At 42.5% G+C, this 19,238-nt stretch overlaps 1 protein-coding gene across 1 annotated transcript in view; it reads right to left on the bottom strand.

The window, feature by feature from the left end:
* Nucleotides 1-19,001, bottom strand: part of P2RX7 (purinergic receptor P2X 7) — a gene marked incomplete at its 3' end in the record, with an annotated part of 51,886 nt that extends 32,885 nt beyond the window's left edge. Inside the window, exon 1 of the mRNA XM_082852879.1 lies at nt 18,818-19,001. Within this exon, the coding sequence (XP_082709005.1) occupies nt 18,818-18,942 (125 nt within the window). The 5' untranslated portion in view covers nt 18,943-19,001. The remainder of the gene's footprint in view (nt 1-18,817) is intronic.
* Between the last annotated feature and the right edge of the window lie 237 nt (nt 19,002-19,238).

Here is a 19,238-nt window from a genome sequence, read left to right as displayed (position 1 = left end):
TCTACCCACAAAAAGGAATGAAAGGATGCACATGTTATACTGTGGATGAACCTCAAAAAACATTGTGCCAAGTGAAAGAAGACAGACACAAAAGGCCACTTAGTGTATGATTCCACTTATATAAAATGTCCAGAATAGGTAAATCCATTGAGACAGAGAGTGGATTTATGGCTGCCAGGGGCTGGGGGAAGAGGTAAATTGGAAGTAACCGCATAATGAAGTTTGCGTTTTGGGAGATAAAAATGTTTTGGAACTAGATAGAGGTGGTGGTTGCACAGCATTGTGAAGGCACTAAATGCCACTGACTTGTTCACTTTAAATCGTTAATTTTTATGTTCTATGAATTTCACCTCAATTAAAAAAAGGAAACAGGAAACTTCCACAAGCCTCTTAGATAGATAGCCTCATCCATCAGAGGGCAGACAGCAGAAGCAAGAACTATAATCCTGCAGCCTGTGGAACAAAAACCACATTCACATAGACAAGATGAAAAGGCAGAGGGCTATGTACCAGATGAAGGAACAAGATAAAACCCCAGAAAAACAACTAAATGAAGTGGAGATAGGCAACCTTCCAGAAAAAGAATTCAGAATAATGATAGTGAAGATGATCCAGGACCTCGGAAAAAGAATGGAGGCAAAGATCGAGAAGATGTAAGAAATGTTTAACAAAGACCTAGAAGAATTAAAGAACAAACAAACAGAGATGAACAATACAATAACCAAAATGAAAACTACACTAGAAGGAATCAATAGCAAAATAACTGAGGCAGAAGAACGGATAAGTGACCTGGAAGACAGAATGGTGGAATTCACTGCTGCAGAACAGAATAAAGAAAAAAGAATGAAAAGAAATGAAGACAGCCTAAGAGACCTCTGGGACAGCATTAAATGCAACAACATTCGCATTATAGGGGTCCCAGAAGGAGTAGAAAGAGAGAAAGGACTTGAGAAAATATTTGAAGAGATTATAGTCGAAAACTTCCTAACATGGGAAAGGAAATAGCCACCCAAGTCCAGGAAGCACAGAGAGTCCCATACAGGATAAACCCAAGGAGAAACACGCTGAGACATGTAGTAATCAAATTGGCAAAAATTAATGACAAAGAAAAATTATTGATAGCAGCAAAGGAAAAATGACAAATAACATACAAGGGAACTCCCATAAGGTTAACAGCTGATTTCTCAGCAGAAACTCTACAAGCCAGAAAGGAGTGGGATGATATACTTAAAGTGATGAAAGGGAAGAACCTACAACCAAGATTACTCTGCCCAGCAAGGATCTCATTCACATTTGATGGAGACATCAAAAGCTTTACAGACAAGCAAAAGCTAAGAGAATACAGCAACCCCAAACCAGCTCTACAACAAATGCTAAAGGAACTTCTCTAAGTGGGAAACACAAGAGTTTCCCAAACAAAACACAAATGTTTTGTTCCCACAAAAACAAACCCAAAACAATTAAGAAAATGGTAATAAGAACATACATATCAATAACTACGTTGGACGTGAATAGATTAAATGCTCCAACCAAAAGACACAGGCTTGCTGAATGGATACAAAAACAAGACCCATATATATGCTGTCTACAAGAGACCCACTTCAGACCTAGGGACACATACAGACTGAAAGTGAGGGGATGGAAAAAGATATTCCATGCAAATGGAAATCAAAAGAAAGCTGGAGTAGCAATGCTCCTATCAGATGAAATAGACTTTCAAATAAAAAATGTTGCAAGAGACAAGGAAAGACACTATATAATGATCAAGGGATCAATCCAAGAAGAAGAAATAACAATTATAAATATATATGCACCCAACATAGGAGCACCTCAATATATAAGGCAACTGCTAACAACTATAAAAGAGGAAATCGACAGTAACACAGTAATAGTGGGGGACTTTAACACCTCACTTACACCAATGGACAGATCATCCAAGCAGAAAATTAATAAGGAAACACAAGCTTTAAACGACACCATAGGCCAGATAGATTTAATTGATATTTATACGACATTCCATCCAAAAGCAGCAGATTACACTTTCTTCTCAAGTGCACACGGAACATTCTCCAGGATAGATCACATCCTGGGTCACAAATCAAGCCTCAGTAAATTTAAGAAAATTGAAATCATATCAAGCATCTTTTCTGACCACAACGCTATGAGATTAGAAATGAATGACAGGGAAAAAACGTAAAAAATACAAACACATGGATGCTAAACATACGTTACTAAATAACCAAGAGATCACTGAAGAAATCAAAGAGGAAATAAAAAAATACCTAGAGACAAATGACAATGAAAACACGACGATCCAAAACCTATGGGATGCAGCAAAAGGCGTTCTAAGAGGGACGTTTATAGCTATACAAGCCTACCTCAAGAAACAAGAAAATCTCAAATAAACAATCTAACGTTACACCTAAAGGAACTAGAGAAAGAAGAACAAACAAAACCCAAAGTTAGCAGAAGGAAAGAAATCATAAAGATCAGAGCAGAAATAAATGAAATAGAAACAAAGAAAACAATAGCAAAGATCAATAAAACTAAAAGCTGGTTCTTTGAGAAGATAAACAAAATTGATAAACCATTAGCCAGACTCATCAAGAAAAAGAGGGAGAGGACTCAGATCAATAAAAATAGAAATGAAAAAGGAGAAGTTACAACAGACACCACAGAAATACAAAGCATCCTAAGAGACTACTACAGGCAACTCTATGCCAATAAAATGGACAACCTGGAAGAAACAGACAAATGCTTAGAAAGGTATTACCTTCCAAGACTGAACCAGGAAGAAATAGAAAATATGGACAGACCAATCACAAGTAATGAAATTGAAACTGTGATTAAAAATCTTCCAACAAACAAATGTCCAGGACCTGATGGCTTCACAGGTGAATTCTGTCAAACATTTAGAGAAGAGATAACACCCATCCTTCTCAAACTCTTCCAAAAAATTGCATAGGAAGGAAAACTCCCAAACTCATTCTGTGAGGCCACCATCACCCTGATACCAAAACCAGACAAAGGTACTACAAAAAAAGAAAATTACAGACCAATATCACTGATGAATATAGATGAAAAAATCCTCAACAAAATACTAGCAAACAGAATCCAACAACACACTAAAAAGATCATACACCATGATCAAGTGGGATTTATCCCAGAGATGCAAGGATTCTTCAATATACACAAATCAATCAATGTGATACACCATATTAACAAATTGAAGAATAAAAACCATATGATCATCTCAATAGATGCAGAAAAAGCTTTTGACAAAATTCAACACCCATTTATGATAAAAACTCTCCAGAAAGTGGGCATAGAGAGAACCTATTTCAACATAATAAAGGCCATATATGACAAACCCAAAGCAAACATCATTCTCAATGGTGAAAAACTGAAAGCATTTCCTGTAAGATCAGGACCAGACAAGGATGTCCACTCTCACCACTATTATTCAACATAGTTTTGGAAGTCCTAGCTATGGCAATCAGAGAAGAAACAGAAATAAAAGGAATACAAATTGGAAAAGAAGAAGTAAAACTGTCACTGTTTGAAGATGACATGATACTATACATAGAGAATCCTAAAGATGCCACCAGAAAACTACTAGAGCTAATCAATGAATTGGTAAAGTTGCAGGATATAAAATTAATGCACAGAAATCTCTTGCATTCCTATACACTAATGATGAAAAATCTGAAAGAGAAACTAAAGAAACAATCCCATTTACCCCTGCAACAAAAAGAATAAAATACCTAAGAATAAACCTACCTAGGGAGACAAAAGACCTGTATGCAGAAAACTATAAGACACTGATGAAAGAAATTAAAGATGATACCAACAGATGGAGAGATATACCATGTTCTTGGATTGAAACAATCAATATTGTGAAAATGACTCTACTACCCAAAGCAATCTACAGATTCAATGCAATCCCTATCAAATTACCAATGGCATTTTTTACAGAACTAGAACAAAAAATCTTAAAATTTGTATGGAGACACAAAAGACCCCGAATAGCCAAAGCAGTCTTGAGGGAAAGAAGCATTGCTGGAGGAATCAGACTCCCTGACTTCAGACTATACTACAAAGCTACAGTAATCAAGACAATATGGTACTAGCACAAAAACAGAAATATAGATCAATGGAACAGGATAGAAAGCCCAGAGATAAACCTACGCACCTATGATTGACTAATCTATGACAAAGGAGGCAAGGATATACAATGGAGAAAAGTGAGTCTCTTCAATAAGTGGTGCTGGGAAAACTGGACAGCTATATGTAAAAGAATGAACTTAGAACACTCCCTAACACCATACACAAAAATAAACTCAAAATGGATTCGAGACCTAAATGTAAGACCAGACACTATAAAACTCTTAGAGGAAAACATAGGAAGAACACTCTTTGACATAAATCACAGCAAGATCTTTTTTGATCCACCTCCTAGAGTAATGGAAATAAAAACAAAAATAAACAAATGGGACCTAATGAAACTTAAAAGCTTTTGCACAGCAAAGGAAACCATAAACAAGATGAAAAGACAACTCTCAGAATGGGAGAAATATTTGCAAACGAATCATCGGAGAAATGATTAATCTCCAAAATATATAAACAGCTCATGCAGTTCAATATTAAAAAAACAAACAACCCAATCCAAAAATGGGCAGAAGACCTAAATAGACATTTTTCCAAAGAAGACATACAGATGGCCAAGAAGCACATGAAAAGCTGCTAAACATCACTAATTATTAGAGAAATGCAAATCAAAACTACAATGAGGTGTCACCTCACACCAGTTAGAATGGGCATCATCAGAAAATCTACAAACAACAAATGCTGGAGAGGATGTGGAGAAAAGGGAACCCTCCTGCACTGTTGGTGGGAATGTAAATTGATACAGCCACTATGGAGAACAGTATGGAGGTTCTTTAAAAAACTAAAAATAGAATTACCATATGATCCAGCAATCCCACTACTAGGCATATACCCAGAGAAAGCCATAATTCAAAAAGACACATGCACCCCAATGTTCATTGCAGCACTATTTACAATAGCCAGGTCATGGAAGCAGCCTAAATGCCCATCGACAGACGAATGGATAAAGGAGTTGTGGTACCTATATACAATGGACTATTACTCAGCCATAAAAAGGAACGAAATTGAGTCATTTGTTGAGACATGGATGCATCTAGAGACTGTCATACGGAGTGAAGTAAGTCAGAAAGAGAAAAACAAATAACATATATTAACGCATATGTGTGGAACCTAGAAAATGGTACAGATGAACCATTTTGCAGAGCAGAAATTGATACACAGAAGTAGAGAAAAAAACGTATGGACACCAAGGGGGGAAAGCAGTGGGGGGTGGTGGGGTGGTGGGATGAATTGGCAGATTGAGATTGACATGTATACACTGATGTGTATAAAATGGATGACTAAAAAAAAAAAGGATGACTAATAAGAACCTGCTGTATAAAAAAAAATTAAATTAAAAAAGGAAAAAATATTTTTTATAGATAATAGACATACGTTGTAGAAGTATTAAAACAAACATAGAGGGCTTCCCTGGTGGTGCAGTGGTTGAGAGTCCACCTGCCGATGCAGGGGACATGGGTTCGTGCCCTGGTCTGGGAAGTTCCCACATGCCGTGGAGCGGCTGGGCCCGTGAGCCGTGGCCGCTGAGCCTGCGCATCCGGAGCCTGTGCTCCGCAACGGGAGAGGCCACAGCAGTGAGAGGTCCGCGTACCGCAGAAAAAAAAAACAGAAAAAACAAAAAAACATAGAATAACAAACACCAAATTCAAGGGGGATATTTATAAGGGAAGATGAAAGAGAATGGGATAAAGGCTAGGTTTTCTGGGAGCAAAAACTGGGTTAGTAATTAAGTTTGATGGTCCTACCTGAGTGTTTATTATTCTCGATATATTTTCGTATTTCTATAACATTCATCAAGAAAGCTCATCAAGAAAGACGCTGGGTTGACCTTCCCTGGCCTTCCAGTGGGTAAGACTCCACACTCCCAATGCAGGGGGCCTGGGTTTGATTCCTCGTTCGGGAACTAGATCCCACATGCATGCCTCAACTAAGAGTCTGCATGCTACAACTAAGAGTCCGCATGCCGCAACTAAAGATCCCACATGCCAAAACGAAGATCCCACGTGCTGCAGTTAAGACCTGGTGCAGCCTAAATAAATAAATATATTTTTTAAAAAATGAAAGACGTTGGGGCCAGAGATCCAGATTTGAGATCCAATCAGCATATATGAGACAGAGCTATTCAATGTAATTCCATAGACAAATACAGTAATACTTACTCAACAATATATTTCAGTCTAGCATCACAACGTGCACATGTATGTGCAATGTTCTTTTGTGCTGGATGCTGCAACAGCCTCCCAGTATAACACTGGGTCAGTTTGGCCCTCCATTTGGGAAGCTCAGTCTCTCATATTCATCCCAAAATGCACAACATGTTATAGATCAGCCTTAATGGAATCCAACCCTCTCATAAATCAGAAAACTTGCCTTTATATAATAATGAACATATCATTTTAAGAATTGGGGCTTCCCTGGTGGCGCAGTGGTTGAGAGTCCGCCTGCCTATGCAGGGGACACGGGTTCGTGCCCTGGTCCAGGAAGATCCCACATGCCACGGAGCAGCTGGGCCCGTGAGCCATGGCCGCTGAGCCTGCGCGTCAGGAGCCTGTGCTCCGCAACGGGAGAGGCCGCAACAGTGAGAGGCCCGCGTACCACCAAAAAAAAAAAAAAAAAGAATTAAAATGCTTCAGAGATGCGTCAAAGGGAAAAAAAAGGAAGAGAAAGAGTTTGCAGTATCCTGCCCTATGGAAGGAACATTCTAATGACTGTCCCAGCAGCTCTCTCCTCACCTGCTTGGTGACTCAGACAAGCCATGCCACCTCTCTGGGCCATGGATTTAGTCCCTGAATGAGGGGATAACTGCCTGGCTCCCTAATCCCTATGACCTTTTGTCTCTAAGAAGCTACTATTCTCTGCATTCTGAAGAGGGCAAAACCACTGGTCCCTGGAGCGAACAGGGCAGCTGGGGTTTCAGCCGGGCCTTGTAGGATGAGTAGAGAGCGGGGAGAGGAAAGCTGAAGAGTCTGGGAAGGTGGAAGAGAATGAATGTGATAGAAACCTGGGTCCTCACAGGCCAGGCTGGCTGAAGAGGAGAGCTGTAGAGGGGCAGAGGAGGGAAGGATGGAGAGTGAGGTCAGCCCAGGGAGTCCTCAGTGGCACACTGCACCTGACTCACCATATGTAGAGCAAGGTGCCCACTATGAAGAGCTTCTTCAGAGTCCCAATCCATAAGTTTTCAATGAGAACAACTTTCGCAGACGTATGCTGGCAGCTCAGGTGGAATCGACTGTAAGCCATGGTAAGAGAGTCCTCAAAGCACCACGAGGAGGAAGTGCCTCTCAGCAAAGCCTGACTTGCCCTCACAGAGCTCACTGAACAAAGGTAACACTAGAGTGAAAGGATGTGACCTGAAAGTGAACTACCCTTCCATCAGGTTAACTGACGCTTACACCGGGGGCCAATAGATATTTTCGTGGGCCTCCAAGAGAACCATTGGTCCTGCACCCTCTGTGCCTCATGGAGAAGTTGAGCCTGCATCCTCTGTGTCTTATATTTAAAATCCCAGGAGAAGAATCTGATTATGTCCAACCCTGATCCATTCAGCTGTAGGCGGAGGTCAGGAAAGGGCCAGGGGCAGCCAGAGATGCACTGAGAAGAAAGTGGAGGAGAGCCTGCATCCCCAAGGCAAGTTAAATGCCGGTTGTGTTAGTTTCCCTTTGCTGCTGTAACAGACCATCATGAACTTTGTGACTTAAAATAACAGAAACATTTTTCTCTTAGTTTTGGGGGTCAGATGCCTAGAATCATTCTTACAGGACTAAAATCAAGGTGATGGCAGGCCTGGTCCCTTCTGGAGCTCCACTAGAGAGTCTGTTCTCATCTCTTCCAGCTTCTGGAGACTGCCTTGGTATCCCTGGGCTCACAGCCGCATCACTCCAACCTCAGCTCCTCTTGTCACATCTCCTTTTTTTGATTTTGACCCTCTTGCCTCCCCTTGATAAGGACTCTTGTGATCACACTGGGGCCACTCAGATAATCAAGAATAATCTGTCCATCTCGAGACCTTGAACGTAATCACATCTTCAAAGTTCCTTTTGCCACAGAAGGTGACATATTCACAAGTTCCAGAGATTAGGACATGGAGATTTTGGTGTGGGGTGGGGAGGCATTATTCAGCCTGTTCTACTCTGCCCGCCTTTCCTTGAGCTAGCTAGTGAGAGGGTTCAGTTTCTTGTAACCCACAGCTTGGCTAAGACATCACCCGCCCTTCTAATACCCTTTGACTATTGCACTTCTTCTCCACCATCTAGTATACCTGGAAAACCCTTCCTTTTCATACTTCCCAAACTATGTCCCCCTCATTCAAAAAACGCCTACTGCAGAACACAATACTTTCTACGCATCCTACTGTATGGAGAGCAGAGAGTGAGTCCTAACCTATTAGTTAACGTTTACCAGCTAGAGGAAATATAATGGATACATGTAAAGGCATTGAGCTCCAAAACTCAGTTATGCATATACAGGCCATGGACCACCCAGACTGGCAGAGGTTTATCTTAGAGACCCAAAATTTTAAATAACTCTAAACCCATATTAACCAATGTTATGTTATATCATCTAGAAAACAAAACCCAAAAATCTAGTGTTGTCTAAAACTTTGGTGAGAGAAGTAGAATATTCCACATGAGGGTGGTGATAAGCCAATGCCCTATGCCCTAATTAGGCAGCAAGCAGTGGGAGCCCCGAGTTCAGGTCTTATAAGCCACATTTTTTAAGAGAATCCCTTTTGCTGTTGTAAAAGTAGAAGTTTCACAGAAAAGCACAAAGAACATGAAAAGGTTCCAACGTTCTCCCTCCCAGAGGTTTTCACTGTGGAAACTTTGAGAGTATCTTCCAGATGTCTCTTTATGCCCCCACCTAGACACACAAACATGGCCATGCTCTACATGCTATTATATAACCTGCTGTTTTTACTCAATAATATGTTATTAACTCTTTCCACAACAGTATTGATAAATGTATGATAAAGATAGATCTATGATATGTAACCACTTTGAATAGTTACGGAGTATTCTAGTATTCAGGTTGGAACATATGAAATTGCCCATTTTGTAGACCAAAACAGTAGAATATTGGCAATTTCATACGGTTCAGCCTAAGAAGTGAATTGTGAAAATTTGCCAGCTGGTCTCTTACTGATGGATATTTAAATGGAACTTTTGTTCATTTTTCCCACTTATAAACATTTTTGATAATCTTGATATAGCTTTTACTACATGCCAAGCACTCTTCTAAGTGTATATTAATAATAAATATTAACTCTTTCAATCCTAACCTTCCCAAAAATAATCCTGTAAAGAAGCTATAGTGTTACCCACACCTTATAGCTGAACAAACTGTGGCACAGAGAAAGTGCGCCCAAGTTCACATAGTACTATAGACTGAATGTTTGAGACCCCCCAAAATTCATAAGTTGAAACCTAACCCCTATGTGTTTGTATGAGGAGGTGGGGCCTTTGGGAAGTGAATAGGTCATGAAGGTGGAGCCCTTACGAATGGGATTAGTGCCCTTATAAAAGAGGCCCCAGAAAAACTTCACCTCTTCTTCCATGTGAGGGTACAGCAAAAAGATGACCATCTATGAACCAGGAAGCAGGTTCTCGCCAGATACCATATCTGCTGGTGCATTGATCTTGGAATTTCCAGCTTCTAGAACCATGAGAAAGAAATTTCTGTTGTTTATAAGCTACTCAGTCTATGGCATTTTGTTATAGTGGCCCCAGTGAACTAAGACACATAGTAAGTAGCAAAACTGGCTCCACAGCTTATGCTCTTTTGTGTGCTATTGTAAATGGAATTGTTTTCTTAATTTCTTTTTTAGATTGCTCATTGTGGGTGTATAGAAACACAATAGATTTTTTTTTTTTTTTTTTTTTTTGCGGTACGCGGGCCTTTCACTGTTGTGGCTTCTCCCGTTGCGGAACACAGGCTCTGGACGCGCAGGCTCAGCGGCCATGGCTCACGGGCCCAGCCGCTCCGTGGCATGCAGAATCTTCCCGGACCAGGGCACGAACCCGCAGATCTTAACCACTGGACCACCAGGGAAGGCCACAGCAGTGAGAAGCCCGCGAACCGCAAAAAAAAAAAAAAAAAAAAAAGAGTAGCCCCGCTCGCCGCAACTAGAGAAAGCCTGCACTCAGCAATGAAGACCCAATGCAGCCAAAAATAAATAAATAAATGAATAAAAGAATATTTTCACACCTGAGGTAAATTCACACCTTAAAATAAATTTCTGGGTCAAAGGATGTGTACATTTTTTATCTTGATTCATTTTGCCAAACCACAAAATCTTGAAGCACTTCCTGTTTTCACCAGCAAAGCAAGAGTGCATGCACCACAACCCTCAGAATGGGAGAAAATATTTGCAAACGAAGCAGCTGACAAAGGATTAATCTCCAAAATATACAAGTAGCTCATGCAGCTCAATATAAAAAAAACACAACCCAATCCAAAAATGGACGGAAGACCTTTCTCCAAAGAAGACATACAGATGGCCAACAAACACATGAAAAGATGCTCAACATCACTAATCATTAGAGAAATGCAAATCAAAACCACAATGAGATATCACCTCACACCGGTCAGAATGGCCGTCATTAAAATCTAGAAACAATAAATGCTGGAGAGGGTGTAGAGAAAAGGGAGCCTTCCTGCCCTGTTGGTGGGAATGTAAATTGATACAGCCACTATGGAGAACAGTATGGAGGTTCCTTAAAAAATGAAAAATAGAACTACCATATGACCCAGCCATCCCACTACTGGGCATATACGCTGAGAAAATTCAAAAAGACACATGTATTGGGGCTTCCCTGGTGGCGCAGTGGTTGAGAGTCCACCTGCCGATGCAGGGGACGTGGGTTCGTGCCCCGGTCCGGGAGGATCCCACATGCCGCGGAGCGGCTGGGCCCGTGGGCCATGGCCGCTGAGCCTGCGCGTCCGGAGCCTCTGCTCTGCAACGGGAGAGGCCACGGCAGTGAGAGGCCCGCGTACCACAAAAAAAAGATACATGTACCACAATGTTCATTGCAGCACTATTTACAATAGCCAGGACATGGAAACAACCTAAATGTCCATTGACAGATGAATGGATAAAAAAGATGCGGCACATACATACAATGGAATATTACTCAGCCATACAAAGGAATGAAATTGAGTTATTTGTAGTGAGGTAGATGGACCTAGAGTCTGTCATACAGAGTGAAGTAAGTCAGAAAGAGAAAAACGAATACTATATGCTAATGCATATATATGGAATCTAGAAAAATGGTACTGATGAACCTAGTGGTAGGGCAGGAATAAAGATGCAGACGTTGAGAACAGACTTGAAGACACAGCGGGGAAGGGGAGGCTGGGAAGTAGTGAGAGAGTAACATTAACATATATACACTACCAAATGTAGTTAGTGGGAAGCAGCCGCATAGCAGAGGAAGATAAGCTTGGTGCTTTGTGATGACCTAGAGGGGTGGGATAGGGAGGGTCGGAGGGAGGCTTAAGAAGGAGGGGATATGGGGATATATGTATGCATATAGCTGATTCACTTTGTTGTACAGCAGAAACTAACACAACAATGTAAATAATTATACTCCAATAAAGATGTATAAAAAAAAAGTGTGCATGCACCACCTTTTAAGAGAGCCTTGACAAACAAGAATGTGGTTGTGTGGGGTTGGCTGAGATAGTAAAGGGTCTGGATACTGTGTTAGGGGGACATAGCCAGAGGGACTGGGGCTATTAGTTTGGAGAAGTTGAGAAATATAATAGCAGTCTGCAGCCATTTGGAAAGTGTCCAGTAGAAAAGGGACCACAGGGCAGAACTCTAATCAAAGGGAAAAATTACAGGGAGTTAGATTTGGGTTCAATGTAAGGAAGAAATGTCTAACAATTAGAACAGTCCCAGAACAGAACAAGCTTTCCTTGTGGTTGCTAGTTGGTGACGAGAGCAACGATGATGATGATGATGATGGTGTCGATAACGATGACAACGTGATGATAATTTTCATTTATCTCATCATCTCCTTTTCTCTCGAGTCTCCTCTCCATCTGCATTTCAACATCATTTCCCATTTTAAAAATAAACCCTCCCTCAACCCCACATTCTTCTCCTTCTACCACTTGATGCCTCTCTTCTCCTTTGTAGCGAAGTCCCTTGAAAAAGTGAGTCATCACATCCATTTCCGCATCTCCATTCACTCCTCTGCTCACTCCAGTCTGGCTCCCCGCCCAGCCCCAGAACTTCTATAAAGCTTCTCATGCCAAGTGAACAACACCACCATCGGTAAATCCAATAGACACGCCACAGACCTGGCAAATTCTCAGCAGCATTTGACACCAGTGACCATGCACCATCTCCCTGCCTCCCCTTCTTCCCTCAGCTTCCCAGAATCCACATTCTCCTGACTTTCTTTGGTTCTCCACGTTCGCCCTTTCTGAGAATCCTTTGGAGACCTCTGTGCTTCCCATCATTTAAAGGTTAGCATTCCTTAGGGGTCTGTTCTAAGCCCTCTTGCCTTCTCACCTACATCCTCTCTTGCTGGTCAGTTGCAGCTACTTCTATATTTCTAGTTACCATTTGTATGCTGGTGATATATAAATCTACACCTCCAGCTCCAGATTCATATATCCAACTAAGCATCTGTGTTTGTATGTCCCATAGATTTGTCAAGCTCAGAGTCTTCAGTTCTGAATTCATCTTCCACCCTAAATGGGCTTTTTTTCCTCACATTTCCTATCCCCATAAGTTCTTCCACCACTCTTCAATTGCCCAAGCCAGAACATGGCACACACCCTGATTCATCCTTTCCCTCATTCCCCCCATCCATTCAATTGTCAAATTTTTTTGTTTTATCTTCCTAATGTTATTCAAAACAGTCTACTTCTCTCCTCTACCACTCCTCAGACCAGATCACCAGATCACCATTAACTCTCACCTGGATGACCCAATAGCCTCCTACATTGTCTCCCTCCCTCCGTTTGTACTCTTACCTCCTCCATTCTCTGCAGTACGTTAGTGGGAGCTTGGACTCTGGGGTGAGATACTTGGGTTCAACGTTGGCTCTACCACTTACTACCTACATGACTTTATGTAAGTAACTTAGCCTTTCTGAGTCATCATTTCTTCTTCTATAATTAGGGGATATTAATATTATATTGGTCAGGGTTTCTAGTTCTAAACAACAGAGTTCACTCTGCCTAGTTTAAGAAGAAAGATTGTCTAGAAAAGGCAAATCTATAGAGGCAGGGAATAGATTAGTGGTTGCCTGGGTCCAGGGGGTGGAAATGGGGAGTGACTGCAAATGGGAATGAGGGATCTTATTGGGGTGATGAAATGTTCTAAAACTGGATTATGATGACGGTTGTACAACTTGGCAAATTTACTAAAAATCATTGAAGTGTATGCTTAAAATTGGTGATTTTGTGATATATAAATTTATACCCCAATAAAGTTGTTAAAAAGTAAAGGAAGAAAGAGATTTTAAAGGACATTAGGCAGTTCTTACAATCTCTTGGAGGACCAAAAACCAGGATTGCTGAGACACTACACAGCCAGGAACAACACCCAGAGAGCAGGGACTGTTCCAGAGAAAAGACTCGGCCAGCCACTGCTAAGCCCTAAGGTGGAAACTCATGCCAATAATGTTTGGGAATGAGTGCCAGAATCTTAGTCACTGCCATCCCCAATGAGCTGAATGCCTGGGGCTATACCTCCTATAGTAGGCTGAATAATGGCCCCAAAGCTATCAGGTCCTAATCCCCAGAATTTATAACTGTTACCCTATTTGGGAAAAGGGTCTTTACAGATGTGATTAAGTTAAGGATTTTTAGATGGTGAGATGATCCTGGATTATCAAGGTAGGCCCTACGTGCCATCATATGTGTTCTTATAACAGAGAGACAGAGGGAGATTTCATGCATGCACGCACACACACACACACACACACACACACACACAGGAGAAAGTTTTGTGAAGGTGGAGCAGAGTCAAGGATGCTGGCCTTGAAGATTGGAGTGATGTGATCACAAGCCAGGGAACACAGGCCACACCCAGAAGCTGGAAGAGGCAAGGAAGGATTCTCCCCTGGAGACTTGGAGGGAGCGTGGCCCTGCCAACACCTTGATTTTGGCCCAGTGATACTGATTTTAGATGTCTCTAGAACTGTGAGAGAATAAATCGTTGTTTTAAGTTACCAAGTTTGTGGTTAATTGTTACAGCAATGACAGGCAACTGACAACTGGGCAAGAGAACAAGTGGAGGTCCACATACTGCTTATTCAGACATTTAAAAGTCATAACAGACTTTTTTTTGTATAAATTTATTTATTTTTGGCTGCGTTGGGTCTTCGTTGCTGCACGTGGGCTTTCTCTAGTTGCGGTGAGCAGGGGCTGCTCTTTGTTGCATTGCGTGGGTGGTTTCTCTTGTTGTGGAGCATGGGCTCTAGGCACGTGGGCTTCAGTAGTTGTGGTGCACGGGCTCAGTAGTTGTGGCTCGCGGGCTCTAGAGCACAGGCTCAGTAGTTGTGGCACACAGGCTTAGTTGCTCTGCAGCATGTGGGATCTTCCTGGACAAGGGCTCAAACCCATGTCCCCTGCATTGGCAGGTGGATTCTTAACCACTGCGCCACCAGGGAAGTCCCTAAAAGTCATAACAGACTTTAAAATGAAACGTGTTTTTTCATCTACCCAGACATACCTTCATTACAACCTGGAAGGCCAGATTCAACTTTCGAATTCTTGGACTCCTCAGAATTCTGTGCCAGAACTTGGAAGCATTGGTTGAAGAGGCCTCTGACCCTTATCCCTTAGCCCACCCCCCTTCTCATCTCACTCTGGCTCCTCCCAGCTCTGTGAGGGCCTCGTGCACCTATTGGATGCCCTGCGCTCTATGCCTAAGCCCCCTCCACACCCTCCACCTGCATTCAGCTGCCCCTTGGCCATCCCTTGATCTCAGGAGCATGCCCCTGGGTGCTATGGTCTCCTCTCAAGAGGATAAATCTGTGAAAAGGTTAAGGGCCATTTGGGAAGAGAATTCTGGGGTCCTACATACCGAGCATGGTGGGATGGGGGGAGTGCATCCAGTGCTCTGGATTGGCACATTCTGCCCCTGAGGCAGCAGACTTCTAAGGGGACACCCATATTTCCTGTATCCTGGCATACACACCCTGCCTAATCCCCCAAACTTTGAGTATGATGGAAATGCTTCCACAATTAGATTATACTATACAGTTGACCTGAAGCTAGCAAGATCATCTGGGTGGGCCTGACCCAAACACATGAGTCCTTTAAAAGCAGAGAATTTCCTTTGGCTGGTCCCAGAAGAGAGGTCAAAGATTTGAGGCATGAAAACATTGTATCATCACTGGCTTGAAGATGGAAGGGGCCATATGGTAAATAGTGCAAGTGGTCTCTAGGATGTGAGAGTGGCCCCTGGCTGACAGAGCTCTGAATCCCATGACGGCATGGGACTGAATTCTACCAACAGGAAGAATGAGCCTAGAAGTGAATTTTCTCCCAGAGTCCCAAAGTGAGAACCCAGCACAGCCGACACTTTGATTTCAACCTTGTGAGACCCTGAGCAGAGCACCCAGTCATGCCAGGCCCAAACTACTGATCTACAGAACTGTGAGCTAATAAGTGATGCTGTTTTAGGCCACTGAGTTTGTGGTAATTTGTTACGCAGCAACAGAAAACTAATACAGCCCCACAGGTTCCTCACTCCGTGGGGAAGCTTGCAGCTAGCAGAGGGCCAGGGTGGGGTCTCTAAAGTGTGGGGTCCAGGAAGTGGTCCCTATTGTGTAGGTCAAGGCTGGTACTGTCCCCATCCATTCCTTAAGATGAATTCTGCTCATGCCCAGCACCCTATGCTATTTCCTGTGTACCAAAGTGTTGTTGCATGGTGCATATGTTTGAAAAGCTTGGGTCTCAAAGGTGGAGGTGAAGGAGTTGGCTTATTTTAGGGGACATGTTGAGTGGAAAATGTTCACAGGTAGGGAGGCAAGATGCTCATGCTATGAGAAGCGTGTGGGAACAGAAACTGACTGAGGGAACCCCATTCTCACGTTTACTCTGGGGCACCCAACTGCTGAATCATTGCACTGTTTAAATTGTGCTCTCTCTCCATGCTCCTGTGGAACATGTACAACTGAATTTGAGGGAATTAAAAGCTCGTAAGAAAAGATTCCACCATATGAAAGAAAAATATCATTATAAGGTGTTCTCATAATAATCTGTTCATATATATACAGCAATCTTCTTTTAAGACATTGCGTGCTAGGCCCAAGAATACCAGGAAGCCACATCACAATGTGGAATTGTGACATATGATCTATGTATTGATTCATAAGGGAGAATTTATTAACTATATTCTTTATTATCCATTCTGTGATATCTGGTCTAAGTAATATGTCTTTAGAATTTTAATATACATGCTTATTATTTAATATTTGTTGCATAGAAAACATATGACTCAAATAATGATAATCCTAATAATATCAGATGGGGAACCAAGGCTCATAAAGGCGAAGGAGGTTTTTTTTTTGTTTTTTATTGGTTTTTTTTTTTTGTGGTACACGGGCCTCTCCTGTTGTGGAGCACAGGCTCCAGATGCGCAGGCTCAGCGGCCATGGCTCACGGGCCCAGCCGCTCCGCGGCACGTGGGATCTTCTCGGACCGGGGCACGAACCCGTGTCCCCTGCATCGGCAGGCAGACTTTCAACCACTGCGCCACCAGGGAAACCCGGCGAAGGAGTTTTGAATCCACATTTCCAGATCTGAAGTCCCAAGCTTGGGCATGATTACCTTGAGGGTCAAAGGAGAGAGTGTATATGAAAGTACCTATTATATTCAAAAAGATTATTTTTAAAAAATAGCTACCATTTGTGAAGCTCTTACCCTATGCTAGGCATTGATAAGAGCTTGTCGTGCCTTTTCTTGTATAATTATAATATGTTAAGTGACTTGATCAAGGAAACTTAGCCAGGTTTATGAAATAAGTTGCTTTAACTTTTAGCTGGTAAACTGCATTGTCTCTCTAATAGATGCAAGTTATCATCATCATCATCACCACCATCACAAAGAACAAGGGGGCATTAGCCATTAGGGAAATAGGAATCAAAATCACAACGAGATACTAACTAGGATGCCTATAATCCAAGAGACAATAACAAGTGATGATGAGGATGTGAAGGACTGGAACATACATTGTTGGTGGGAATATGAAATGGTGCAGCCACTGTGAAAAACAACTGGGTAGTTTCTCAAAAGATTAAAATTAGAGTTTAGGAGCTTCCCTGGTGGCGCAGTGGTTGAGAATCTGCCTGCCAATGCAGGGGACGCGGGTTCGAGCCCTAGTCTGGGAAGATCCCACATGCCGCGGAGCGACTAGGCCCATGACCCACAATTACTGAGCCTGCGCGTCTGGAGCCTGTGCTCCGCAACAAGAGAGGCCGCGATAGTGAGTGGCCCGCGCACCGCGATGAAGAGTGGCCCCCGCACCGCGATGAAGAGTGGCCCCCGCTTGCCACAACTAGAGAAAGCCCTCGCACAGAAACGAAGACCCAACATAGCAAAAATAAATAAATAAAAATAAATAAATAAAATAATAAAATAAAATTAAAGTTTACCAAGAGATCCACCAATTCCATTTTTAGGTACATACCTAAGAAAACTGAAGACATGTTCATACAAAAATGTGTACACAAACGTTCACAGCAGCATTGTTCATCATAGCTGAAAATTGGAAACAACCCAAATTTCCACCCAAAAGTGGTATATCCATATAATGGAGTATTACTCAGCCAAAAAAAAAAAAAAAAAGGAGTGCAGTAGAGATACCTATTCCAACATGGATGAACCTTGAAAACATAATGCTAAGTGGAAGAAGCCAGACACAAATGATCACATATTGCATGATTCCATTTAGAATGAAATATCCAGAATATGCAAATCCATAGAGACAGAAAGTAGATCAGTGGGTGCCTGGAGCTGCAGGGGAATAGGAGGATTGAGAGTGATGGTTAAGGGATGAGGGAGTGGGTTGGTTTTTTTTTTTTTGAGGCGATGAAAATATTCTAAAATTGATTGTGGTGATGGTTGCACAACTCTTTGAATATAGTAAAAACTACTGAATTATACACTTTAAATGAGTGAGTTGAATGGTATGTGAATTATATCTCAATAAGTTGTTTAAAAAAAAAAAAAGAGCAAGGAGGGTCTTTCTGACCCTGGTGAGGACCTAAAGTTACATTTACAGGTCTGGTCCTATTCCTCCCCCTAAGCGGTGATGACTCATGTAGATGCCAGCATTATCACCAGGCGTGCCCTGAATCCTTGACTCCTCCCTGGGAATCCAGGGTGTTGCCCTGCATTTTCCCACCTGCCCCAGGCATGCCCTGCCCAGCTCACCCCAGCAGTCCTGGGTTAGAACCCAAAGTGTCACCCTCCTTTCTTGCTTCTCCCTGCAGGAAACTGGCATACTTCCTCCCGCCTGCTGCTTCCTCCCCTGACTCCCATTTCTCCCCAGCTTGCTGTGAGCCTCATGTCTCAGATTTTAAAACCACAGGGAATTCAGGATATGCACAAGAAGCTGGACCTTGAGGTTTTCTGTGCTGCCAGCCACTGCAGAGATTTAAGGTCATCCCCACAGCCCACTTACCTAATGTAGGAAAAGAACAACACATGGAAGAACCATTTAATGGTGCCATAATTCATGCTCTGGATCCGGATGACTTTGTTTGTCTCATACTGGAAAACATCGTTCCAGCTGCAACAGGCTGTCATGGTGAGAGGCTCGCTCTCCACTCGGGGCTGGACCAGGGCTCAGCCCTCCCAGACCGGCCACGGCAGACCCAACAGTAAGAGGAAAATGAAGCGTCCTTATTCTTAGCAGGAACCTTTAAGTTTGAGTTCCTCCAATGATGTCAGAGTCGGGGCGGGCACTGGCAGCTGCCCAAGATGTGGCTGAGAATAAACAAGAAAAGCCAAGTCCAACAGGCCTAGCTGGCGGATGTCCCCGCCCCAGCTGGCCTCCCCCGGATGCCTGCACAAAGATGGTGTTCAAAGGAAAGGCATTTTAA

This window comes from Leucopleurus acutus (genome assembly GCF_964270905.1).
Source record: "Leucopleurus acutus genome assembly, chromosome: 13".
NCBI lineage: Eukaryota > Metazoa > Chordata > Mammalia > Artiodactyla > Delphinidae > Leucopleurus > Leucopleurus acutus.
The sequence above is the reverse complement of the archived record's forward strand: the minus strand, read 5'-3'. Positions and strand labels throughout refer to the sequence as shown.